Genomic DNA, 25,447 nt, shown 5'->3' with positions numbered 1-25,447 from the left:
GATAAGTCAGGACTGGTGTTTACTGTGAGGCAGTGTCATCATTCAGTATGATAATTCATCTCGATAAGTCAGGGCTGGTGTTTACTATGAGGCAGTGTCACCATTCAGTATGATAATTCATCTCGATAAGTCAGGGCTGGTGTTTACTGTGAGACAGTGTCATCATTCAGTATCATAATTCATCTCGATAAGTCTGAGAAATGATGTATTTGTGTGGCTGAATGATGACCGATCTCTTGAACAAATGTTTGCTTTGTCGTTTCACTGAGACATTCGGCTATATATGATTAATAGCAGCTTTTTATTGGAAGAACATCCAATATTGTTTACTAATTGAGTGGGCCTGGTCATATATTGTTTTTCCGAAGATAAATTGTTGTGATTAACCTTTGTGTATAGGGCCATATGTATCAACCAGTACTGTGAAGTTTTTCATGAATGGGGTGGGACGTAGCCCAGTGGGAAAACATTCGTTTGATGTGCGGTCGGTCTAGGATCGACACCCATTGATGGGTCTATTGGGCTATTTCTCGCTCTAGCCAGTGCACCATGACTGGTATATCAAAGGCCATGGTATGCGCTATCCTGTCTGTGGGATGGTGTATATAAAAGATCCCTTGCTACTAATGGAAAAACATAGCGGGTTTCATCTTTGTGACTGTGTCAAAATGACCGTATGTTTGACATTTAATAGCCGATGACTAATAAATCAGTGTGCTCTAGTGGTGTCCCGAAACAAACTTTTTTTTTGATGATTGAGGCGGGATTTAGCTCAGCCGGTTGAGTCCTCACTTAAGGTGCTTGCATTGCAGGATCAAAACACCTTGGTGGATTCATTCAACTGACTGACGTTTTTCTTATTCCAATCAGTGCACCACAACTGGTCAAAGGCCGTAGTATGTGCTTTCCTGTCTGTAGAATGGTGCATATAAAAGATCCCTTTAGCAAAAATGTAGCAGGTTTCCTCTGATGACTATGAGTCAGAATTACCAAATGTTTGCATCCAGTAGCCGATGATTAATTAATCAATGTGCTCTAGTGGTGGTGTTATCAAAAAACTTTCTTTTGAGGAGTGAGGGAGCTATATAGTGGGAGTACAATTTATCACATTGGTATACTGTTGGGGGGTGGGGGAGGGGGGTAATTCAATAAAAATGAAAGGAATAGAATTTTGCCAACCCAACCAGTGCCCATAATTGATACAACAAGGATGGAAATGTTTTATTTAACAATGCACTCGACACATTTTATTTACGGTTATATGGCATCAGACATATGGTTAAGGACCACACAGATATTGGCAGAGGAAACCCACTGTCATTACTTCATGGGCTACTCTTTTTGATTAGCAGCAAGGGATCTTTTATATGCACCATCCCACAGACAGGATAGTACATACCATGGTCTTTGTTACGGAGCATGAGAACGAGAAATAGCCCAAAGGGTCGAGAAATAGCCCAATGGGTCCACTGATGTGGATCATCCTAGACCGCCCACGCATCAAGCAAACAGTTTACGACTGGGTTACGTCCCGCCCACAACTGATACATCAAAGACTGATCTGTCCTGTCCTTTTTGGAAAAAATGCATATAAAAATTCCCTCGCTGCTAATGGAATAATATAGGGGGTTTTCTATAAAAACTACATGACATTATCAAATAACCAAAATGTTTAACATCCAATAGAGCTCCGATATCATTAATGAATCAATGTGCTCTAATGATGTCATTTAAAAAAAAAAAAAAAAAAAAAAAAAAAAATTGTCAGTATATTAATGCCCAGAGTTGAATTTCTTTTTTTTTATTATCATAGTAGAACATTATTATGACATGCAAAAGACTACCATTAATAATACCTTCTAGTTGTCCATTTGTAACTCTCTGCCATTCTGACAAATTCTTTATAATTTATAAAACATCATGGTGTTTGTTGGTCTTTGTACAAGAAAATGTACACAAAAAAGATGCCTTGCTGTAATAAAAAAGAACAACTTATAGATAAAAGATAGCATTAAAAATGGAAATCATCTCGAATTGTTTCATCGCTGGTTTAAAAAATTAACTTGTACCATCATGTAATATGCTAATCTTAGTTTTATGCATATTAATGAAATAAGATATAATACCAGCTGATACTGATACATTTTGGTTTAGCCAGTTTTCAAATATGTAGAGTATTTGCTTGGAAATTATTAAAAAATGGCAAATTTAAAGAACATTTTATTAGTCCAGGACTACATTTTGTAGCCACTTTGTATGAAAATGATGAGTTTAGCTAATTTGGCAGTGGACAAGGTGATCAGGCCCAGAATAAGCTTGTATTTTTGGAAGCCCATTAAACAATAAAACATTTTTGTAATTTCTGAAGAAAATAGCTTGAATACGAAATATTTTCTGCATAAGAAACAATGTAGTTTTAGCCACTATTTTGAACAGTTCTGTACTTTTAAATTATATTATTTACACTGGCAACAATGTAATACTGCAAAAATTATTAGTAATTTTATTTTATTTTATATCTGCTATATCATGTTTACCATGTTCAAAGCAATTTATTATGCTTTAGACCGATATAATAATATTCATTTTGATGTACCGGTACTGATTCCTGTGTCGTGTAAAATATAAAATAGCTTTATCATCCCTTCATCGATCAATTTTCTTCGGTAATAGCATTTTGTGTCTTATTATACTTCATTTTCCACTGGTTAAACATTTTGAACTACATGTTAAGTAAATTGATGACGACTATTATTTCGTTCTTTTATTGATTCAAACAAAACGTATTATGCAATCAAAGGTCTTTTTATTTCTGTGGTGGGATTAGGCCAGCTTTGATGACTCCAAGGAAGAAAATGAAATGAAAATTGTACGACTACAATTTGAAGGAATGAAAGGTTGTTGTTCAGTTTGGTGTCCATAATCCCGGAGTATTGATCACCATGGTTGATGTACATTGTGAACACTGCAGAATTATACGTGTCTCAGATTTCTATACAATTATATTGCTTGTTTTTTTTTGGTGTTTTTTTATTCTTCAATTCAAATTTACTGCGATTGTTGATACACATGAATGATATACATGTATTTGGATTGCAAAAATATACAGCAGAAATCAGTGAAACCTCTTGAAACCTCACAATGCCTAAAGATATTGCAGTGAAATTTGGTATGTTGGTTTATCGTGTACTTGTACAGATCAAGTTTGACTTTCATAGCAATATAACCATTTTGGATGGAGTTATGAAACGTTTTGGGCCCGGTAAGGGACATGTATTGCTTTAGCTGGTCTCTCAGAATGCTTGTTTGTTTTTCATTCATCATTTCAAAGTAAAGTCAATTAATATGTTTTTATTTTTTAAACTTTGGATGACCCCTAACTGTGATTGTTAATGCACATTTATCATCCATTAAAGACTTTTATAAGAGATCGCTGGCACTATAATTTGTGATATTTCCTGCGATATTCTCCTAGGGGATATTGCTTCTTTTGTTACGTCACTGTGTATGTTTCAGTGCTAAACCTATCATTAGTGACATCATGCCACTGTCGTTCTGCTAGTTAACGAGTCTGCTGTTGCCAAATATAGTGACATTCAACTCACATTACTGACATTGTTTACAATTGTTGCAAATGAAAAGAATGATAATGGATGATAAAAAGAATACCCCCTCGTGTCTTGTGATATCATAATTTATCAGCACTCGTTGATAAAAGTATAAAAATCCTCATGCTGATAAATAAAGATATCACAAGACATTCAAGGAGTATCCTCTATATTTTTGATGGTATATTTGCATTGCGAAAATATACAGCGGAAAAAACAGTGAAATCTCTCAAAACCAGACCCTCTGTCAGGGCTTTATAGATCTCAGTAATTTGGGCACAACGAGGACTGTTGTCTTTTCTAAGCACAGGAAGGTCGTTTTAGTTCAGTACTGTTATTAACAGCTGCTGGAGAGTTGTCAGTATTTAGAAAGAAATGTTTTATTTAACGACGCACTCAACACATTTTATTTACGGTTATATGGCTTCAAACATATGGTTAAGGACCACACAGATTTTGAGAGGAAACCCACTGTCGCCACTTCATGGGCTATTCTTTCCGATTAGCAGCAAGGGATCTTTTATTTGTGCTTCCCGCAGGCAGGATAGCACAAACCATGGCCTTTGTTGAATCAGTTATGGATCACTGGTTGGTGCAAGTGGTTTACACTTTCCCATTGAGCCTTGCTGAGAACTCACTCAGGGGTTGGAGTCGGTATCTGGATTAAAAATCTCATGCCTTGACTGGGATCCGAACCCAGTACCTACCAGCCTGTAGACCGATGGCCTAACCACAACGCCACCGAGGCCGGTCAATCAATATTTAGAAATACATTTCATGTTATTTTGGGGGTGTGGCGTAGCTCAGTGGTACACCACTCGTCTGATGCACGATCAATCTAGGATCAATTCCTGTCAGTGGGCCCATTGGGCTATTTCTCGTTCCAGCCAGTGCTCCACAACTGGTGTAACAAAGGCTGTGGTATATACTATCCTGTCTGTGGGATGGTGCATGCAAAAGATCCCTTGCTGCTAATCAAAAAGAGTAGCCCATGAAGTGGTGACAGTGGGTTTCTTCTTTCATATCTGTGTGGTCCTTAACCATATGTCTGATGCCATATAATCGTAAATAAAATGTGTTGAGTACGTCGTTAAATAAAACATTTCTTTCTTTCTTTCCATATAATGGTAAATAAAATGTTTTGAGTGTGTCGTTAAATAAAACATTTCTTTCTTTCTTTCCATATAATCGTAAATAAAATGTTTTGAGTGTGTCGTTAAATAAAACATTTCTTTCTTTCTTTCCATATAATCGTAAATAAAATGTTTTGAGTGTGTCGTTAAATTAAACATTTCTTTCTTTCTTTCCATATAATCGTAAATAAAATGTTTTGAGTGCGTCGTTAAATTAAACATTTCTTTCTTTCTTTCCATATAATCGTAAATAAAATGTGTTGAGTGCGTCGTTAAATAAAACATTTCTTTCTTTCTTTCCATATAATCGTAAATAAAATGTTTTGAGTGTGTCGTTAAATTAAACATTTCTTTCTTTCTTTCCATATAATCGTAAATAAAATGTTTTGAGTGTGTCGTTAAATAAAACATTTCTTTCTTTCTTTCCATATAACCGTAAATAAAATGTTTTGAGTGTGTCGTTAAATAAAACCTTTCTTTCTTTCTTTCCATATAACCGTAAATAAAATGTTTTGAGTGTGTCGTTAAATAAAACATTTCTTTCTTTCTTTCCATATAACCGTAAATAAAATGTTTTGAGTGTGTCGTTAAATAAAACATTTCTTTCTTTCTTTCCATATAATCGTAAATAAAATGCTTTGAGTGTGTCGTTAAATAAAACATTTCTTTCTTTCAGGTTATTTTAATGTAATTAAACTAACATTTCAGTAGTTTTAAGATGAAATATTTTGAGGTCAGCAGGTTTGTACTTAATTTGGGCGTGATTATTTGGGGAACAGCGTTTATCGCCTCGACTTTGATGCAATTTACCGGCCTCGGTGGTGTCGTGATTGGGCCATCGGTCTACAGGCTGGTAGGTACTGGGTTCTGATCCCAGTCAAGGCATGGGATTTTTAATCCAAATACTGACCCCAAACCCTGAGTGAGTGCTCCGCAAGGCTCGAGCAGTGGGTAGGTGTAAACCACTTTCACCGACCAGTGATCCATAACTGGTTCAACAAAGGCCATGGTTTGTGCTATCCTGCCTGTGGGAAGCGCAAATAAAAGATCCCTTGCTGCCTGTCATAAAAGAGTAGCCTATGTGGCGACAGCGGGTTTCCTCTAAAAAACAGTGTCAGAATGACCATATGTTTGACGTCCAATAGCCGATGATAAGATAAAAAATCAATGTGCTCTAGTGGCATCGTTAAATAAACCAAACTTTACTTTGGTGCAATCTGTAAACTGGAATTTCCTCAAAACTGGATGTGTTTTTCATGGTTCCTTTCTAAATACCAATACAGAACATACACTATAACCTCTGTAATCCCTTTAAACTAGATGTTTGTACTTGGTCCCATGGTGTCTGGTTTAGATGGGCTTCACTGTATATGAAGTATTGATACAATAACATGTCAAAACTGTGACAGTTACAACAAAACATACAATTTTAATAACGGTTATTATTTAACATTATTAGAATTAGGGGAGGATTTAGCCGTGTCATTTGAGTGCTCGCGTTGCAGGAACAAACCATCTCAACTGACTGGGTTTTTTCCTGTTCCAACCAGTGCACCACAACTGGTCAAAGGCCGTGGTATGTGCTATCCTGTCTGTGGGAAAGTGTGTATAAAAGATCCCTTGATGCATTAAGAAAAATGTAGTGGGTTTCCTCTGTTGACTACCAGTCAGAATTATCAAATAAAAAATTTGACATCTAATAGTCAGTGTGCTCTAGTGGTGTCGTTAAACACAACAAACAACCTTATCACAATTGAACGTCTTGTCAATTATTTTTCTTTCCTTTTCTCAAAGCTACATCTTTTTTTTTCTTCTTCTTCTTTTGTTTGTTGAAAAAAAATCAATATATTATTTCCCTACTGGATTAGCTGAAGTGAGAGCATTGTCAGATAAGCCCGTTTTATTAAGCTTTTGGCAATTTATCTTTTCATTTTCTATACGGAATTTCCATGTCTTGTCTGACTTGGCCAAGTTCTGTGAAAGCTGTCCTGTCTAATTCTTCTCAGCGTTGAACTCGGTTGCCAGGGAGGTTAGTGGGTTACTGTGATCAAGACTACAGCAGGCTCTGACTATACTGAATGGAATATTGTCCTCAGTAAATATGAATCTCTTGAGAAATTAGAGGCTGGATCCAGTTGACTGGTAGATTTATTTCAACTTATTTTTCGTGCTTACCGGTATATCCAATTAAGGTTCAAGCATGCTGTCCTGGGCATACACCTCAGCTATCTGGGCTGTCTGTCCAGGACAGTGAGTTAGTTGTTAAGTTAGTTAGTGGTTAGTGAGACTGAAGAGGGTGTAGTGGCCTTAATTACACCTACCCATTGAGCCCCTGAGAACTCGCTCTGGGTAGGAGCTGGTACCGGGCTGCGAACCCTGTAACTACCAGCCTGTAGTCTGATGGCGTAACCTCGACGCCACCGAGACCGGTTGACTGTTAGAACGCTAGCCTGAAGTGTGATTCAAAGTAAGATAATCACGTTCAGTAGACTTTATTAAGTTTGTTTTGTTTAACGACACAACTTGAGCACATTGATATATTAATCATCGGCTATTGGATATCAAACAATTGGTAATTTTGACATAGTCTTAGAGATGAAACCTATTACATTTTTCCATTAGTAGCAAGGGAGCTTTTATATGCACCATCTCACAGACAGGATAGCACATACCATCACCTTTGATATACCAGTCATGGTGTGCTGGCTGGAACTAGAAATAGCCCAAATGGCCCATCAATGGGGATCGATCCCAAACCGACAGTACATCAAGTGAGTGCTTTACCACTGGGCTATGTCCCGCCGTCGTGTACTTTATTAGGTATACAGCAGTCCATTCCAGCCAGTGATTCTTGATGTTAATGTTAACTGGAGCCAAAACCAGGCATGTTTTAGGTGTCGAATAGGAACTTAACGGCATCATGTACATTGTGGTAATACTCTGCACTAATACTCTGCATGAGTGTTCAATCAAATAAGCAGTTATTGCAGCACCGCTCCAAATCAAAATAACTTTATTGATGATTTTGTATATGACATCAAATAACACAAAATAGGTTATTGAAATAATTTAGACTCTTTCATTCATTATTCACCATAGCTTCATACTACATCAACTAACAATTTTTTTTTTTTGAAATACAAATACTCTGGTATGTGCTGTCCTGTCTCTTTAAGCACAAGCATGTGATTGATATCCAATGAAAGGCAGAAATTTCTTTTATAGCTTTCTTTCACGGGATAGCTCGATCTGTCCAATATACCTGAGGATAAGAGAAATTTCCGACATACACAAGTATTTTGTGGAATTTAGTTTCTTTTCTTCCCTAAAACTGCACCAGTTGTTACATGAGCCATTATGTAAAACACCTGTATGTATCAGGGCTCAAACATAATAATTTGTCTTCCACAGCACTTTTGTAAAGAATTGCCATGGGTGCAACATATAGGCAATTTTGAGCCTGCCTATGGCAATTTGTTTTTTAAAGTAACATTTGCAGCAAATAAACATGACCAAAAGGTTATTTTGGTCTATATAGACATATTTCAAATGCACAAATGTTGAATACTGGCAAATAATATACACTAGGTATATACATTTATAGTCATTATTGAGGAGCTTTACCAACAGCATTTTTGTGCCGCCAGTGATGATCTCTACCTACAGCAATTTATATCTCATCTACGGCAATTGCCGTTGGTGCCCGTTAAAAAACATTAAATTTGCTTTTCTCAGAAAATCATAATTGTATATATATATATATATATATATATATACATGTAGCTATATTTATTCTTATTCTGCATTTCTTTGCCACCATCTACTGCATGCCAAGATGATTTGAAAAAAACTATTTTCCACCATGATGACCTACAGAGGTCAAATTTGACTTCATTATGTTTGGATTAAAATAGGATAATTCGAGATTCTGGTACCTGTTCTTATGTCTTTTAAAAATTCAAGAAATTTATTAAAGTAAATTTCATTTTCTACTTTTTGTCACACCTCATCCAATGGCCGATGATTAATAAATCAATGTGTTCTAGTGGTGACATTAAACAAAACGTGGGTGGATGTATCCCAGTGGTAAAGCGCTAGCTTGATGCATGGTCATTTCTGGATCGATTCCTATCAGTGGGCCCACTGGGCTATTTCTCGTTCCAGCCAGTGCACCACGACTGGTATATCAAAAGTCGTGGTATGTGCTATCCTGTATGTAGGATGGTGCATATTAAAGATCCCTTGATACTAATGGAAAAATGTAGCGGGTTTCCTCTCTAAGACTATATGTCAAAATTACCAAATGCTTGACATCCAATAGCCAACAATTAATAAATCCATGTGTTCTAGTGGTGTCATTAAACAAAACAAACAAACTATGGTTTGATGGTGTCAGACATACGGTTAACGACCACACTGATACTATGAGAAGAAACCCACTACTGCTTCTACTTGGGCTAAAGTCCGCAAGTCCTGGATAATGGATTTATATATTGTTGTTTATATATATAAATTAATGCGTTTGGTTTTTGTTGTTTTTGTTAAATTCTAAAACCAAAGAATTTTTTAAAGTAATAATTGAATTCTGTTAATTTTTTGTTTCCATGATGAGTTTTAACTATTTACATGTAGCCTATATCTTCAGGCTAATTTTCTTCTTTTGTCTAAGACATGTGTTAAAACATTAATAGCTTTTGGCTTCATATTTTATTTATAAATATAGCTATTTTCTCTTTCATTCCTCTAGGGGCATAAATATGATATGTTGAGATATGAAGAATCATATTCTGATAAAAATGAGCCTAAATTGTGTATTTCTAAGTCTGTTATGTGATATGTTAAAGCAGATTTTCCTAGATTAGGTATTAGCTGTTTTGTTTGGCTTGTGAACTACAGTGAATCCTGTTTAAACAGGACCCTAAAATAATTGGAATCCTGTAAAAAGCGGCCAAATTTCATGGTCCAAAATTTTCTAAGTTCTATAATGTGACCCTCTAAACACCAGATCCTGTATACATCGGATAAATATAAGGTCCCCATTGTGATCTTCCAGCCAATGCACCACAACTGGTATATCAAAGGTCGTGGTATGTACTGCCCTTTCTGTGGGATAGTGTATAAAAGATCCCTTGCTGCTAATAGAAAAAGGTAACCCATGAAGTGGCGACAGCGGGTTTCCTTTCTCAATATCTGTGTGGTCCTTAACCATATGTCTGACATCATATAACCGTAAATAAAATGTGTTTAATGCGTCGTTAAATAAAACATTTCCTTCCATTGTGATCCGGTGTAATAGCCCAAAATATAACCCCCGCCAAACCAGGATATAAACTGGACTAGCCCAGAATATACCCCGGGTTATGAAACAGGCTAGCCCAGAATATACCTCTCTAGTCTGTATTTCAATGTCCAGAGGGTTTTTCCCCATCATAATTTATATATTTTGGGCTAGAGAATATCAAAATATCTTCTAACATTACTAATCTGTGATAGTTTTATTTTTATGAAAACAATAGTTGCTTTTCTTTTAAAGCGTTTATTATTATTTATTTATTTATTTTGTGTACAGGTTAGTAATAAAAAATTAGGGTTAGGGTTAGGGGTATAAAACAGGCTAGCCAACTTTAACCCTGGGTATAGTTTGGTGGGGGGGTGGTGGTGGTTATGTTTTGGGCTGTTAAACTGGTTTAGACCAGTTTCACTGTACAACAAAGAGTACATTAATACTTACAGCTTTCTCATAGATCTGAATGAACAATGAATTGTGTAAATTAGATCATGATTGATTTGTTATTGTGTATTATAATAGGCTTTAGTTAATTAGTTTATGCATCTGACAGTTTAGTATTCAAGATTAATTGCATTTTATATGTAACAGGGAAAAATCAATAAAGCTGTAGAATGAAAAATGGTGATTTAAAAAATATATATTACCAGTAATAAGACTTTTTATGAATTCACATTTTATTCTTAATTTTTTTTTTTTTTTTTTGCATACAAAAATAATAACTTTGGTCTTTAGACATAATTTATTTATAAATAATTATGTTTATTTTCTGTGGGTATTAATATTATATAGGAACAGATGTGGAATCAGTCATTTCGATCGCTTTAGATTTCTGATTAGCTAAGAATAGCTGTTTGGTTTGGCTCACGGACTATACCAAAGAGTATATGCTGTGATTTACAACTTTCTCAAAGATATGAATGACCAATTAATTGTGCAGATTTGTTCATGACTGGTTTGTTAATTATTGTGTATGATAAGTGTTTAACAGTTTATGCAACAAAATATTAATTTCGACTGCACAAATGTATGCATATAACTTATTTATTATTCAAGATGAATTGCATTTTAAATGTAATAGCGGGCCAGGACATAGTCCAGTGGTAAAGTGCTCACTTGGTGTAGTCGGTGTTTGATTGATCCTAGTCGGTGACCCATTGGGCTATTTCTTGTTCCAGCCAGTGCACAATGACTCTGTGGGATGGTGCACATAAAAGATACCTTGCTACTAATGAAAAAAAGGTAGCACATTTCCTCTCTAAGACTATGTCAAAATTACCAAATGTTTGGCATCCAATAGCTGATGATTAATAAATTGATGTGCTCTAGTGGTGTTGTTAAATAAAACAAATTAAAAATAAATAAATAATGGGGAAGATCAGTTAAAGTTAAAGAATGAAAAAATTGTGAATTAATAAAAATAAAAAAAAATATCAATAAGTCTTTTTCATGAATTCACATTTTATTCAATTTTTTTTTATCTTAACTTTTGTATGATATAAATTATTTGCTCTCTCTACAAGAACAGTGATGCATAACTTCCTTGCAATAAAATAACTGCATTCCCAGTTGTATTAAAGTAATTGGTTTACCAGCTTTTATGGCTGGAATTTATTGAACACCTCAATTAGACTATTTGTAAAGCTTAGTGGAATTTTTGCCAGGGACCGTGCTTATAAAACTTAAAAGTCCAGACTTTAATGTAATGCTATTTGAATGGCGTTGCCATGACGTTAAAGTCTGGACTTTATTAAAGTCTAGACTTTAAGGTTTATAAGCACGGGGCCTGGTACGGTATTAATAACGGTATATCCATTGGTTCCATACATTTCACATTTTTGTCTTTATTCAAAATTAATTTGTATTGGCTGGACAGATCTTATGCCAAGGCTACTAGACAAGATGGGGGATGGGGCGTAGCCCAGTGGTTAGGCATTCGCTTGATGCCCGGTCGGTCTAGGATTGATCCCTGTTAGTGGACCCATTTGGGCTATTTCTCATTCCTGTCAATGCTCCATAACTGGTGTAAGAAAGGCTGTGGTATGTACTATCCTGTCTGTGGGATGGTGCATATAAAAATCCCTTGCTGCTACTATAAAAAGAGTAGCCCATGAAGTGGAGACAGAAGGTTTCCTCTCTCAATATATCTATGTGATCCTTAACCACATTGTCTGACACCATATAACCATAAATAAAATGTGTTGAGTGCATCGTTAAATAAAACATTTCCTTCCTTCCTTATGGTTGGAGTATATATTGAAAACGTCGATTAGGCTACCGGTATTTACTGAACATTATCACATGTGCTTATAGAGGCTTGGTGGAATTTTTGCCTCATATCAATAATGGTATGTATTTCCATTCGTTCGATACATCTACGTTTTTTGTCTTTCTGTGAAATTAATTTGTGTTGGCTGGGCAGATCTTAATTATGCCAGTGTGCTGATTAGTTTCATATTAAATTAATCGGTTTAGCAGTTTTATGGTTGTAATTTATTGAACACCATGATCAGGCTATTTGATCAACATTGGTTGAACTTTTGCCAAGTATTGATATGTCCATCAATGATTCCAGAAGTCTGTTCCTGTCTGTCTGCTAAATTAATTTGGGTTGGCTGGGCATGTCATATGCTAATAGTCTTAAATGTCCAGACTTATGTCTTATGTTTGTCTAAGGAGGACGTAGCTCGATACACAACAATTCTTGCATAGAGCTAAGATAATTAATGAACGAGTTACCAGTTATTATCAAATTTATGTCCAGACTTAAATAATTTTCACTTGTCTCAAGCTTTAGCGAGTGACAAATGAAAATCTTTTCACTCAGGACAAACATGTAAGAATATCTGGTACTGAGTTGGTTATTCTATTTATTACCGCCAGTTATTATTTTCTTTAAAAGCCTTTTATTGTTAGTATACCTAAATGTACATGTATATACGATGTAAACCACTTTACACACTGTTCTTAGTATTGCTATAACAATGTACTTGAATCACAATCACAGATAATTTTCAAAAACCAAACTTCTGTATATTTTGTTAAAATTTTTATAATTGCATATAAATAACATTTTATTACAAATTTAACAATGCAAATAGAAAGCCATAAATGTAAAATCTCTAAACCATGTGATGTAATTGTGTGTTTGCCAAATCGTAATGACATCATATTTAGTACTGACGGTAGTACTAGACCATATAACTTCCGGCTGGGTCAAAGTTCGAGGTGCACCGAACTTTTGATAGAGAAGTGAGCACCACAAGTCCTGTGATTGGTTATAAATGTGAGTGTGTTGGTTGTAAAAAATAATAGTTTTATCTGGGTTAAAAAAAAATGCAATTTTATTTCATCTAGTACCAATGTGTCAAGTAGCCTTGTGCTTGAAACATGTATGGGGTACCTGTAAAAAAAGTACTCGAATTTTGTGCGGAACTAGAGTAGTCATAGACGCTACCCGTTATCTCAGAAACGAGCAGCTTGACCCCCATTTTTTTCTGATTCACTTTAAGTGTGAGGGGTGGTAGTATTTATATCCGTGGCGTTTATGTCGGTTGATACGTTGCAGGTAGGAGTTTTAGCCACATATGTTACTATTGTCGTCTATGGGATTTGATTTGGTAGTATACACCCTGACAAAGTTTTTGGTTTGTAAGCTTTAAGTATTGATGAAACTGTTCATTAATGATTTGCAATGAAATTTTTTAATTTTATACTTCACTTTGCTCAGACTAAGGAACGGGATCCAGCTCGGTCATTAAAATGCTTGCGTTGTAGGGAATATTAAATGCTGTGGTATGTGCTATCCTGTCTGTGGGAAAGTGCATATAAAAGATCCCTTGCTATACTAATGCAAAAATAATGTAGTGGATTTCCTCTCTAAGACTACATGTGTATAATGTCAAAAAGTACCAAATGTTTGACATCCGATAGCCGATTATTAATTAATCAATGTGCTCTAGTGGTATGATTAAACAAACTTTGACATTATTACATTTACAAGTACATGCACTCCATGACTGAAGGATCTCTTCTGGTTGGTTTTATGAGATTTACTTTCCAATAATTTTCTCGTTGAAAGCTTTTAACTGGCACCAAAACAACATTTCCATGTATTTGTGCTGATGGCACAAATTTTTTCATTACATTATTCCTGTCATATTTTTCGTGGGTGGAAACTTGATAACGGTTTGTAATTTCCATTATCAAGAAACACGAACAAAGACTTTGTGGCGGATTGTTTAGCTATCGCGGATTGAAGTGCGCACCTGATGTGGTGTGGATCCCACATGAGCTGGACTTTGAGCGTAAAATGTCACATCTGAGTCATGTTTGTCGGAAAGTCTTAACCAGGTTTCCTCATCAATCAGTGTTGATGAGGACTGCCGGATGTTGAGGCGTATAAACATTGATTAGTACCACAGGAATTGATAGCTGTGCCTACAGCAGGCCGTTGCATGCTGGCTTTGTAAAATGACCTCACCACATTAGGTGGGATGTATGTAGCCCTGTTGGTAGAGCACCTGCCCTGAGGTGTGATGGGTCATCATACCGATTGATCATGCATGCTGGCTTTGTAAAATGACCTCACCACATGAGGTGGGATGTATATAGCCCTGTTGGTACAGCACCTGCCCTGAGATGTGATGGGTCATCGGACCGATTGATCATGCATGCTGGCTTTGTAAAATGACCTCACCACATGAGGTGGGATGTATGTAGCCCTGTTGGTAGAGCACCTGCCCTGAGGTGTGATGGGTCATCGGACCGATTGATCATGCATGCTGGCTTTGTAAAATGACCTCACCACATGAGGTGGGATGTATGTAGCCCTGTTGGTAGAGCACCTGCCCTGAGGTGTGATGGGTCATCGGACCGATTGATCATGCATGCTGGCTTTGTAAAATGACCTCACCACATGAGGTGGGATGTATGTAGCCCTGTTGGTAGAGCACCTGCCCTGAGGTGTGATGGGTCATCGGACCGATTGATCATGCATGCTGGCTTTGTAAAATGACCTCACCACATGAGGTGGGATGTATGTAGCCCTGTTGGTAGAGCACCTGCCTGAGGTGTGATGGGTCATTGGACCGATTGAAGTGGAAGTGGAACTGTATTTACGTGCCCCTATCCTATCAAGGTTCAGGCACGCCCACCCCGGATTTAGCCTCTGACTTCGCCAGTGACCAATTCCGGGACAGGAGGTGAACTGATTTTTATCTTGTTTTTAACTAACACTATTTGATTAGTATGTCAAAGGCCATAGGATTTAAAGTTTGAGGTGTGATGGGTCTTAGGATCGATTGCTATTGGTGGATGCTTCAGGTTGATGTAGCTCAGTGGTAGAACACTCACTCGAGGTGTGATGGGTCTTAGGTAGGAAGGAAATGTTTTTTTATTTAACGACGCACTCAACACATTTTATTTATGATTTATATGGCATCAGATAAACGTATGGTTAAGGACCACACAGATATTGAGAAAGGAAACCTGCTGTCACCACTTTATGGGCTACTATTTTCGATTAGCATCAAGGTTTTTTTTATATGCATCATCCCATAGACGGGGTAGTACATGCCACAGCCTTTGATATACCAGTCGTGGTGGACTGGCTGGAACGAGAAATAGCCCAATGGGCCCACCCACGGGGATCGATCCTAGACCGACTGTGCATCGAGCTAGCACTTTACCACTGGGCTACATCCCGCCCCTTGGGTCAATGGATTGATTGCTATTGGTGGACTTCAGGTTTTTATCTTGTCCCAACTAATATTATGTGTCAAAGGCCATAGGATTTAAATTTAGTTTGTTTTGTTTAACAACACCACTAAAGCACATTGATTTATTAATCATCGGCTGATGGATGTCAAAAACATTTGGTCACAGGAAACAAGGGATTTGTTTTTATATGTACTTTAACACAGACAGGACTGCACATACCACAGCCGTTGATATAAAATTCAGTGATCCTAAAGTTTTAGCTTTTAGCTTTTCAACATAACAATTCAGCACATATCCCACTGGCAGTTACATGAATTTAAAGTGGTGTAAACGACAGGCGAACAGAAATGATAGTTCATTAAAATATGCCCTGCTTTTTAATTTTTATCCTCAAAGTACAACTCATAGGACAGATGTATGGCATATATGGTAGGAAGAGATGAGGATCTCTTTAGTACAACTCATAGGACAGATGTATGGCATATATGGTAGGAAGAGATGAGAATCTCTTTAGTACAACTCATAGGACAGATGAGGATCTCTTTAGTACAACTCATAGGACAGATGTATGGCATATATGATAGGAAGAGATGAGAATCTCTTTAGTACAACTCATGGGACAGATGTATGGCATATATGGTAGGAAGAGATGAGAATCTCTTTAGTACAACTCATAGGACAGATGTATGGCATATATGGATAGGAAGAGATGAGAATCTCTTTAGTACAACTCATAGGACAGATGTATGGCATATATGGTAGGAAGAGATGAGAATCTCTTTAGTACAACTCATAGGACAGATGTATGGCATATATGGTAGGAAGAGATGAGAATCTCTTTAGTACAACTCATAGGACAGATGTATGGCATATATGGTAGGAAGAGATGAGAATCTCTTTAGTACAACTCATAGGACAGATGTATGGCATATATGGTAGGAAGAGATGAGAATCTCTTTAGTACAACTCATAGGACAGATGTATGGCATATATGGTAGGAAGAGATGAGAATCTCTTTAGTACAACTCATAGGACAGATGTATGGCATATATGGTAGGAAGAGATGAGAATCTCTTTAGTACAACTCATAGGACAGATGTATGGCATATATGGTAGGAAGAGATGAGAATCTCTTTAGTACAACTCATAGGACAGATGTATGGCATATATGGTAGGAAGAGATGAGAATCTCTTTAGTACAACTCATAGGACAGATGTATGGCATATATGGTAGGAAGAGATGAGAATCTCTTTAGTACAACTCATAGGACAGATGTATGGCATATATGGTAGGAAGAGATGAGAATCTCTTTAGTACAACTCAAAGGACAGATGTATGGCATATATGGTAGGAAGAGATGAGAATCTCTTTAGTACAACTCATAGGACAGATGTATGGCATATATGGTAGGAAGAGATGAGAATCTCTTTAGTACAACTCATGGGACAGATGTATGGCATATATGGTAGGAAGAGATGAGAATCTCTCTATTGCAGAAACAAAAAAGTTAAAAGTTAATGTTTGTTTTGTTTATTGACACCACTAGAGCACTGATTTATTAATCATCAGCTGTTGAATGTCAAACATATAGTCTTAAAGAGGAAACCTGCTATATTTATCCAATAGTAGCAAGGGATCTTTTATTTGCACCATCCCACTGACAGGATAGCACATACCACAACCTTTGATGTACCAGTGGGCTATGTCCAATTCCCTAAATGTAAAATTGGTATATAAAAGAAGTTGAAATATAGGAAATTTTATTAGTTACATGGATATTAAGATGATTGAGCTAAAAGAAACTAAGAGGGTTAACTGATTTAATTTTGATAATTTCGGAAATGACAGTTCTGAATTTTTATATTAGTACATCAATAATAAAATATAAAAAAAGTTGGTTTCTGCATGGTCAGACCAAAGTTCCATAATTAATGTGAGGATGCGTGTTCTTTTTTTCAAATTTGTTAAAAAAATTTTTAAAAGCATGGATTACACAGAAAAGGTGGGTATATTTGATACTGAAATGAGGGGCATATATATATATTTAAACTGAAATCAGAATGGACGTCCTAGTTCATGCTCGATGGCATTTTGGCTCCAGATGCGGTTTTATGTCATAGCATGAAAAGCCCGGCAAAAAATGTACATCATATTGCAGGAAATTTAAAAAACAAAAAAGTTGATGCATGAGGGTCAAATTTGACACGTGCACTGACCAGAGATCAGGAATTTATTTTGTTTGGCCTAACAATGCAACAGTGAATACAATCGACAAATGTAAAGAGCTAATATTATGCCTTGAAAAAAAAGACGACCCAGTACCTACCAGCCTGTAGACTGATGGCCTAACCACGATGCCACAGAGGCTGGTATTATGCCTTGAAGATCAGGAAGCTGACACTGCAATCAATGTACTCCAGTGGTGTTGTTAAACAAAACAAACTTCTTTCTTCTGATGCTACTGTTCAATGCGTACCTTTGTGCATGTATGAAGTTGGAAGTTAATGAACCGGTACATATGTGTCTTCATAAATATAGATGAATCTGTGAATTGTTGGATTCTTCATTGAAGCTACCAAGCTATCGAGTGCAAGGATATTGAAAAATGTTTGAATAACACACAAGTTTATTTAGCCATGCATGAATAGCAATAGTTGTTTATTGCCGCATGGAGGCATCGAAAGAGTTATGCGTTATTTGTAATACAAAGGACCGACACAATGGAATTCAGATGCAATCAAACGTCCCACGCATTGTTCCATAAGTCAATATTACTGTTACAGATCAATATGTACAAGCAAGGAAAGAATGTTTAAGGATATGTTCAAGAGAATTAAAGAGTTAAGGTTTGTTTTATTTAACAACACACCTCTAGAGCACATTGATTTGTTAATCATCGGCTATTGAATGTCAAACATTTGGTCATTTTGATGTACAGTAGTGTTACCGAGGAAACCCTGTAAATTTTTCCATTTGGAACAAGGGATCTTTTATATAGGCCCCATCCCACAGACAGGATATCACATACCATGGCCTTTGATATACCAGTCGTTGTGCACTGACTGAACAAGAAATAGTCCGGTGATCAATCCCTAGACCGACAGTGCATCACGTGAGCACAAGGGCTTTATCACAGGGTTACGTTCTGCCCCATAGGCATCAAAAGAGTTATGCGTTATTTGTAATAAAGACAAACACAATGGAATTCAGACGCAATCAAAGGTCCGACGCATCTTTCCATAAGTCAATATTACTGTTACAGATCAATGTGTAAAAGCAAGGAAAGGAATGTTTAATAATATACTCAACAAAATAAATTAGGGCAAGCAGTGTTTTTGGTAAGTTTTTACTAGTGTCTGTCCATCTGTCCATCTGTCTGTCCCACATATAGTTTTCTGGATGGTTATTTTTTGTTAGATATTAAAGAGACATACCCTCATACAAATTAACACTAAGTTTAGTTAATCTATAAACCTGTAACACATTTGGATAAAGTTACAATTGAGTGAAACATGAGTCTGTGACTTTGAAATGGTGAAATACCCTCTTATAATACACTAAAACTCTACTCCATAACTGTTACTTCTCAGACGCATGTGTGTTTTTAAAAATATGAGAAATGCATTTTTTAATATTAAAAACACCACGATGACCAAAAACACTTCGAATGTATGGAAATTGATAATCTAAACAAAATATAAGTAAAGTATGACTTAAGTTATCAAAAACGGTTATAATAGTCAAAAATATGCATTTGTGTTTAAGCACTAAGCTATGTCCCTTTAAGCTCAAATTTTATTTTGTATATAGCTTTTTCATGTACTGTTACAGATTAACTTTGACTTTCATGGCAATACAACTATTTTCACAGAATTATAGCTCTTAAACGTTATTTTTTGTTTTTTTTAGCAATACCTTATATTAAACTGAAATATTGTATATAGGGTTATCATGTACCGTTACAGATCAAGTTTAACTTTCATAGCAATTTACCCATTTTTAACAGAGTTATGGCCCTTGAACTTAGGAGATACAAATATTTGTTGGGCCTGGTAAGGGTTATATATATTGCTTAAGCAGTATCATTCATTGATCTTTTTCGGTGGTTGTGTTGTTTATGCGCAACAGTATGTACATTTAAAGATTTCTGACGTCATTGATTTTTGCATGGGGAAAGTGAACAAATGTCTTGTCACATTCACAGAAATGTTCGTAAAAATAAGGTTAAAACCAGCAAAGAAAGCAAGATTGAACTTATAAATCCACTCATCAACACGGCACATTTCTTAATACCTTTTTTCTTATTTTTTTCAAAGACTGTTATTTGAAAGAAAACTTAATTTTAAAAACTATTTTTGTCTGTTCTTAGCTGTACTGCTATCTTGTTGTTGAAGTCACTTGATTGTCACAGCGTCTGCTGGCAAAACTCTCTTTACAAATACTTGTCAAAAATATATGGTCCTTATATGTTTTAACATAAATATCTTTCTGGATATCTGTTTATATATTTATTAAAATTCAGAATGCAGTTTATATTGTTTAACGAAACAATTTTACCATTATAGCTATTCATTCGCTTAACTTACAACATGATAGCAAGACATCAGAATTGTTATATTCGTTTTCCTAAAAGGTTGTCTGTTAACGTTGGTTCTCGAGGACTCTATTTTGTAATTTTCTTAAAATATTTAAAATAACTTTTATTTTAATTATTATAAATACATGTTTTGTTGAACAACATACATGTTTTAATAAAACACTGAAAAGTTTTTGTGTTGGAAAGTTTTTGCTGTAAGCTATACCACTAAACATTTCACTCACCGAAACAGGTTATGTAGTTAACAATATTTACTGCTGATTCATGCTCCAGTTTTTGACGCACGTATGTGGAATTTTGCTACATAATCTAGTTTAGTGCTTATTTGAAGCATAGAAATATGATTAAAAAGGTAGCTATTTGAATAACAACTGTCGGTTAATATTGATATGGTTTAGAACTGAATGATTATATGCTCACTGAAACTGGTTCACCCATGATCAGTAAAAAATTTTTTTAACCCTTTTATTGTTTATTTATATTGGTGTGGGACGTAGCCCAGTAGCAAAGTGCTCGCTTGATGCGCGGTCGGTTTGGGATCGATCCCCATCAGTGGGCCCATTGGGCTATTTCTCGCTCCAGCCAGTGCACCACGACTGGTACATCAAAGGCCGTGGTATGTGCTACCCTGTCTGTGGGATGGTGCATATAAAAGATCCCTTGCTGCTAATCGAAAAGAGTAGCCCATGAAGTGGCGACAGCAGGTTTCCTCCCTCAATATTTGTGTGGCCCTTAACCATATGTCTGATGCCATATAACCGTAAATAAAATGTGTTGAGTGTGTCATTAAATAAAACCTTTCTTTCTTTCTTTGTTTATTTATTATTTGGGTTTTTTATGTACTGCTGTCTTTATTTATCGATTATTTGTGTTATTTTTCAGATTTCTCTATTTTCCTCTTGATAGAAGCAGGACACCTGTCTAACACAGACACCTATCAGGTGAGTACATGTAAACAGTTCGATCAATGTCAGTGGCATAAAGAGCGTGGCTATGGGTGATCAGGATCTCGCTTATAGTCAGTGTCAAGTGCTTGGATCATCTATAGGGCTAAACATCCTCAGCAGATCTATTGAGTTTTCCCATGCCAACCAGTTCCCCATGTCTGGTTAGTCAAAGGCCTTGGTATGTGCTGTCTTGTCTCTGGGAACGTGCATATAATTAATCGATGGTCTCTTGATGCTGAAGACTGTCAAAATTACTTAGGACAGAATTTACAAAGCCTGTTTTGCATAAAACACAGGTGATTAAGCATCGTAAATGTATGTAGTTATATGCCTGTAAATCCTAAACATGCTTTGTAAACTTGGCCCTATATGTTTACCATCCAATAACCAGTGATTAATAACTCAATGACTCTATTGGTGGTGTTAAAAAACTGAAAACCCCGAAACAAAGTGCCATGATAGCCAGTGTTTGGCCCATGTATTATACGACATTGCTCTCCCTTAGCGAACCCATTTGTTTTCTTCATCCTGTCCAGTAGAGCTGGGCGGTATTGAAATTTGAGGTTCGATATCGATATCGGTATTTTGGGGGTGATTTACCTCTGTTTTGGTACAGTATTCGGTATTGACACGATACCGATATCGAGCACTATTTTCGGTATACTCGGCTATAAAGGCATGCCTGTGTTATTGCTCACCCGTTAATTTCATCTAAATACAATTAAATTCCATACACAAGGCTCTCATCTGATTTATACCAACCCATTTTACGTTCATCAGATATATTATTAGTGCTTTCCGGGAAATATTTTCAATACCGAAATTTTGGTATTTTGAAATTTGCCCAGTACTGTAAATCGGTATTGACGTAATACCAGTACCAAACGGTATATATGGTATACCGCCCAGCTCTACTGTCCAGTAACCTGTGATTGGTGCATCATGAAATTCTGCTTAATTGGAAAGTTTAGATTAAAAATCCCTTGTGCTCTTTGGCAAGAAAAAATGTATGTTGTAACAGTTGGTTTCCTTTTTATTTTTTGCATTTTATTGTAAAGAAAATATTACCGGTATTCCAATGTACATGTACTACAACAGCCTTTTTTGTAATTATCTCCAATACTGCCACAAGGTACCAGTAATAATCACACTTACTCACTTCAACAGGGGAATTGCCCAACAGCAAAGGTCTCTATTAAAGGGAAATACCCTAGTTTTTAAACACTAAGGCATATTTTTTACTATTAAAGCTGTTTTTAGATAACTGAAATCATACTTTACTTAGATTTTATTGTTTAGATTTATCCATTTCCGTACAATCGAAGTTTTTTTTGTCATCCTGGTGTTATTAATATCACAAAATGCATTTCTCACATTTTTTAAAATTTTAAGAGGTAACAGATATGGAGTTGACTTTTAGTCTGTTTTTAGAGGGTATTTCACCATTCCAAAGTCACAGACTCACGTTTCACTCAATTGTAACTTTATCCAAATGTGTTACAGGTTTGTAGATTAATTAAACTTAGTGTTAATTTTCATGGGCTGAAACTAGGGTATGTTCCTTTAACAGTCACACTTATGGAGAAAATGAGATTGAAACAAATGGGTGAACTCGCAGCATTCTAGTATGCTCGGCAAAATTAGTTAAGGGTCAGTAAATAAATGTATTTTCCACCAAATTTTTTCTTTAAAATAGTAATTTAAAATTTTTTAAATACAGCTTCTTTTGTTGTAAGTGTTGATGTTGTAACATATTTTACACTTGTTGATTTAAACAACAATTAATGCGTAGTGAACAAAATGACACGTTTCAGCACCAACCAATGTGTAACAACTCTTAATTAGCCGATTGCACAATTTGGCAGTTTTCATAAATGTACTCCAAAACCCCACCATATATGTGTATTGTGGTTTGGATTTTACTGAACCAATGTTTAGAAGTCATATCTGTGATAAAAAAAAATTGCTAAAATAATACACAACACTAGCAAAGAATTACAAAAAGTCTTCTGGCACTTAATTAATTTTGTTGAGTATCTATGATAAACAATTAGCTTCTATACTGCCAGGAGTGGGATGTTCTAGTTCAGGGACAGTGTGCCTCTGAAAAGATATCTGCCCGGTCCCCACCCCCTCCATCCCTCATCAATGTAAAGAGGTTTTTTTTCGATAGGGCTTGTATATGGAATGAATAAAGGGGGAGGGAGTGGGCGTATATTTTGCCGTGTCTCTAAACTAGCCTTCATAGTTCACTCGTTAAGTCATCAGTGTTAAGCATGGTAGGTGAAGGTGTAATGCATAATGTTCAGAGACACCTACCACAGCTTCCAATATGGTGTAACTAATCTCACATGAAATATTGTTCAGGTGGATGAGTATTTAGTGGCAAATTATACCATGGTAAGTGGGGTGAGGAATGATGCATAATGTTCATAGTTGGGGGTTGGGGGGGGGTTGGCATGCAGTGCGCCCCCCCCCCCCCCCCCCCCCCTGCTTCCTGCCGCCCAGCTTTCAATGCCTATGGTGTAAGTAATCTTAATTGAAATACTGACCAGGTGGCTGAGTATTAAGAAGGAAGAAGGAAGGAACTGTTAAATATAAGCAAATATGATAATGTTCAGTAAATACTGGTAGCCTAATCGAGGTGTTCAATATACATTCCAACCATAAGGAAGGATTGAAGGAAATGTTTTATTTAACAAAGCACTCAACACATTTTATTTATGCTTATATGGCATCAGACATATGGTTAAGGACCATACAGATACAGATAGAGGAAACCCGCTGTCGCCACTTCATGGGCTACTCTTTTCAATTAGTAACGAGGGATCTTTTATATGCACCATTACACAGACAGGATAGTACATACCACGGCCTTTGTTACACCAGTTGTGGAGCACTGGCTGGAAAGAGAAATAGCGCAATGGGCTCACCGACGGTGATCGATCCTAAACTGACTGCGCATCAAGCGAGCGCTTTACCACTGGGCTACATCCCGTCCCTGTGCCGAGTATTTAGTGGAAAATTATAAGCTGACCAAACTGGTATTTGTTAAGTGGAACATTTTTGTCTCAAGCTTGGCAAGTCCAATGGTGAGCTTTGGATATTACTGTTGTGATGATGGTAACAAAGACGGCAACTTTTGTAAGACTTAAATCTTCACGTTTATAGTCCGTCCCATAGGGATTGCATTTGTTTCATACTATGTAATTTACTACAAGTTATTTATTTCCGAGACAATTGATTTGTAAATTGTACACACAAATTATATTTCTTTGTTATTTCCAAAACACTTTTAATGTTCTCCTTACATCAAACCAAACTGAAATTATTTACAAAAAAACATTTTAATAGAATGATGGGATGGACTATAGATCCATTTCTGGGGTGGGACATATAGACCAATAGTAAAGTGTTCACCTAATGAGCGGTCGATCTGGTATTGATCCCCATGCATTGGGCTATTTCTCGTTCCAGACAGTGCACCACGACTGGTATATCAAAAGCTGTGGTATGTACTACCCTGTCTGTGGGATGGTGCATAGAAAAGATCCCTTGCTACTAATGGAAAAATGAAGCACTTTTTCTCTGTGAAAATTACCAAATTTTTGACATCCTATAGCCGATGATTAATAAATCAATGTGTAGGTCATTAAAGGGACATTCCTGAGTTTGCTGCATTGTAAAATGTTTCCGACTAATAAAAAATTTCTACGATTAAACATACATGATAAATATATTTTATTGTTTAGAATATCAGTGTCTGTATATTCAATGTGTTTCTGGTTGTCTTAATATTTGTAAGAAGCCCAAACTGGATTTTGTCTTCAAATAATTTCGTACGTACGAAAACATATTTTTAATGAAATTTAAGCTAATACAAATATTAGAACTATCAGAAACACGTTTAATATACACCCAGTAATATTTTATGCAAAAAAATATATTTAATATGTAATTACAATTGTTAAAAAGTCTGTTTGTCAATAACATCTTAAAAATTGCAGCAAACTCAGGAATGTCCCTTTAAACAAAACATGTTTTAACTGTAAGTCCATTTCACACAGATTATAAGTTCTAGCTCAGTGAAGTTTGGTTTTTAGTTGCATCCATGAATGTTCATCTCAGTGCATAGTAAAAACTGTCAAAATTG

General features: G+C 36.1%; 1 protein-coding gene across 1 annotated transcript in view; it reads left to right on the top strand.

The window, feature by feature from the left end:
• The window catches only part of LOC121380586 (putative sodium-coupled neutral amino acid transporter 11), a 136,617-nt gene that overhangs the window by 66,561 nt on the left and 44,609 nt on the right, over positions 1–25,447 (top strand). Inside the window, exon 4 of the mRNA XM_041509470.1 lies at positions 21,230–21,288. Within this exon, the coding sequence (XP_041365404.1) occupies positions 21,230–21,288 (59 nt within the window). The remainder of the gene's footprint in view (positions 1–21,229; positions 21,289–25,447) is intronic.

Source organism: Gigantopelta aegis, chromosome 9 (genome assembly GCF_016097555.1).
Source record: "Gigantopelta aegis isolate Gae_Host chromosome 9, Gae_host_genome, whole genome shotgun sequence".
Lineage (NCBI taxonomy): Eukaryota > Metazoa > Mollusca > Gastropoda > Neomphalida > Peltospiridae > Gigantopelta > Gigantopelta aegis.
This window is presented reverse-complemented; position numbering and strand designations above follow the sequence as displayed.